The sequence below is a fragment of the Engraulis encrasicolus genome, chromosome 2, assembly GCF_034702125.1.
Source record: "Engraulis encrasicolus isolate BLACKSEA-1 chromosome 2, IST_EnEncr_1.0, whole genome shotgun sequence".
NCBI lineage: Eukaryota > Metazoa > Chordata > Actinopteri > Clupeiformes > Engraulidae > Engraulis > Engraulis encrasicolus.
Genome location: NC_085858.1, coordinates 16,458,229 through 16,460,728, shown reverse-complemented (window position 1 = coordinate 16,460,728; position 2,500 = coordinate 16,458,229). Strand labels below are relative to the sequence as shown.

General features: G+C 43.6%; 1 protein-coding gene across 1 annotated transcript in view; it reads left to right on the top strand.

Moving 5' to 3' along the window:
• Window positions 1-2,500, top strand: part of map3k3 (mitogen-activated protein kinase kinase kinase 3) — a 46,093-nt gene that overhangs the window by 29,988 nt on the left and 13,605 nt on the right. Inside the window, exons 8-9 of the mRNA XM_063223274.1 lie at window positions 1,146-1,279; window positions 2,125-2,198. Coding sequence (XP_063079344.1) covers window positions 1,146-1,279; window positions 2,125-2,198 — 208 coding nt within the window. The remainder of the gene's footprint in view (window positions 1-1,145; window positions 1,280-2,124; window positions 2,199-2,500) is intronic.

Here is a 2,500-nt window from a genome sequence, read left to right as displayed (position 1 = left end):
CTGCGTAAAAGATCAAGCTTTTCATGAGTTCCCAGACTGGCTGGGCCAAGTTGTTTTCATACAACTACTTTATTCATTGTTTAATAGCCTCAATGGCTCCTCTGCTTTCAGCTGGATTTAATAGGCCCGCAGGCTCCATGTCTGTAGTCAGGCCCACTGCTGCTTATGTGAGCCATTCACTACAGTACATAACTCAATCGGTTATGTACTACAGTATGGTATACGTATTCACTACATAACTCTTACTCAGATATAGTAGTACGTATATCTCTTTTAGATATTTTAGATAGACAGGAAACTTGGGGGGGGGGAGTGGATATTTGTAGTTGCATTCAATACATAACTCTGACTTTTGATTAATACATTATTTTTACTCTGATGGCATATGCAGTAGTATTCACTTCACTAGTCTCCCTCTAGTGCACTGTATTCAGAGGATAACATGAGCTGCTTGCATACTGTGCATTTCAGCACTGTTCCAGTAAGACAATTTGCTTAAAGCACAGCGCAGTGTAGGAATGCTGTGTGAAACTGAAAATATAATGTGGTGTATATTGGTTTCTATTTCTGATGAATGTCACTGTACATGAATGTGGCTGGTATGTCTCTCAGCCCAACACCGCTGAGTCTGATCTTTGACCCCTCTCTCCTTCCTCATCCAGGTTCCCAGAATACTTCATCAGATGTGATATTATAATTAACTACATATTTTGACCCCACATGATAATATATTTTAGGAATGTACCAAATCCGAGATTCATTTTTGCATTCGGCTGGATTCAGCCTTGTTGGCAGGGTTTTGTTTTCCGTTGCGGTGATCGGAGTAGGATTTGGTATTCGGTTTCGGAGTTGGCCAATTCTTTATTACCTCGTTGTCATATTACCAAATCAAAGATTCAGTTTCGGATTCGGCTGTATCGAGCCTTGTTGACTCGCTAGGTTCGGTTTCGATGATCGGAGTAGGATTCGGTACTCGCTTTCGGATTCCTAAGCAGCGGACTCGGTTTTCGGCAGAAGTGTATAAATCATTGTATACTATCTCTAGTATATTCACTAAATATACTAAATTGTAATATAATAAATAATATAATTGTAAATGTAATATAATAAATTGTATTTTAACCCCTCTCTCCCTCTTCCTCCAGGTTCCCAGAATACTGGTCGCAGCTCGCCACCCCCCGGCTACGTCCCGGAGCGGCAGCAGCGTATCGCCAGGCAGGGCTCCTACACCAGCATCAACAGCGAGGGAGAGTTCATCCCTGAGACCGGAGACGCAGGGGTGAGTGGAACTCATACACACACACACACACACGCACGCACGCACGCACGCACGCACGCACACACACACACACACACATACGCACAGACATAAGCACACGCACACACACACACACACACATACACATACGCAGAGACATAAGCACACGCACACACACACAAACACACACATACGCACACACACACACACACACACACACACACACACACACACACACACACACACACACACACACACACACACACACACACACACACACACACACACACACCAGCAACCAGAGACATCTTTAAAGGGACACTGTGCAGGAAATGCAACTATGCTGCTTATTGAAATTGGGCTGCCTATTGCCAAATTTGATCTTTACATGAAAGTTTACTAAGTATTTAACAAATATTTTCTAGTATTGTCCAAGTACAGTCATGTATGAAAAGTGCAATTTTTCCAGTCATAATGAATACTTAGAATTTGATGCTGGTGGTAAGTATTCATGAAAAAGGTAACATTAGTGAATGGGCAGCATGAATTGTAGAAATAAGCAACTAAAAATCTCACACAGTGTCCCTTTAAGCACACAAACATGGGGCACGCACGCACTCACATACACACACACACACACACGCACACACGCACACACACACACATTCTTAACTTTTTACATTGTGGGGCCCGCTTGAAATTTTCAGAAATGTTAGGGGGCCACCTCTGACCCAGTAAACAATAAAACTCAAATAAATACTCAACAGCAACACACACCAAACATTATTTTGTCACCAGTGGGTCCTGGCCCACTGTTTGAGAATCACTGCTCTAAAGGTACATTTCCTTGTTTGCCTTGTGTGTAGGTGCTGGGCCCCTGGAGCAGCGCTGAGAACTCGGTCTCTGGCAGCTGTCAGTCATTGGACAGCAACTCCGATAGGTGAGTTGTTCCTTAGGGTGGGGCCAGTGTTCAGCATCGTACTCCCTGAAGTGGGTTTAGAGTAGAGGATGACATTTTTCAGGAATTCCCGTGGGTCCGGCGGGTCTTGCGGGATTTCCGCGGGATGGGAGTCAAAATTTTAAAGATGAACGGGAGCGGGCAGGAGCGGGAATAAAAATGAATGTGAGCGGGAATGTCGCTTATTTATTCTTTAAAAAACAAACAAAAAAAGCCTCGTTTTTTTTGACAAAATGGGATTGGGGTTGATTTTGAGATGGAGTGGGCAGGATTGGGAGACATTC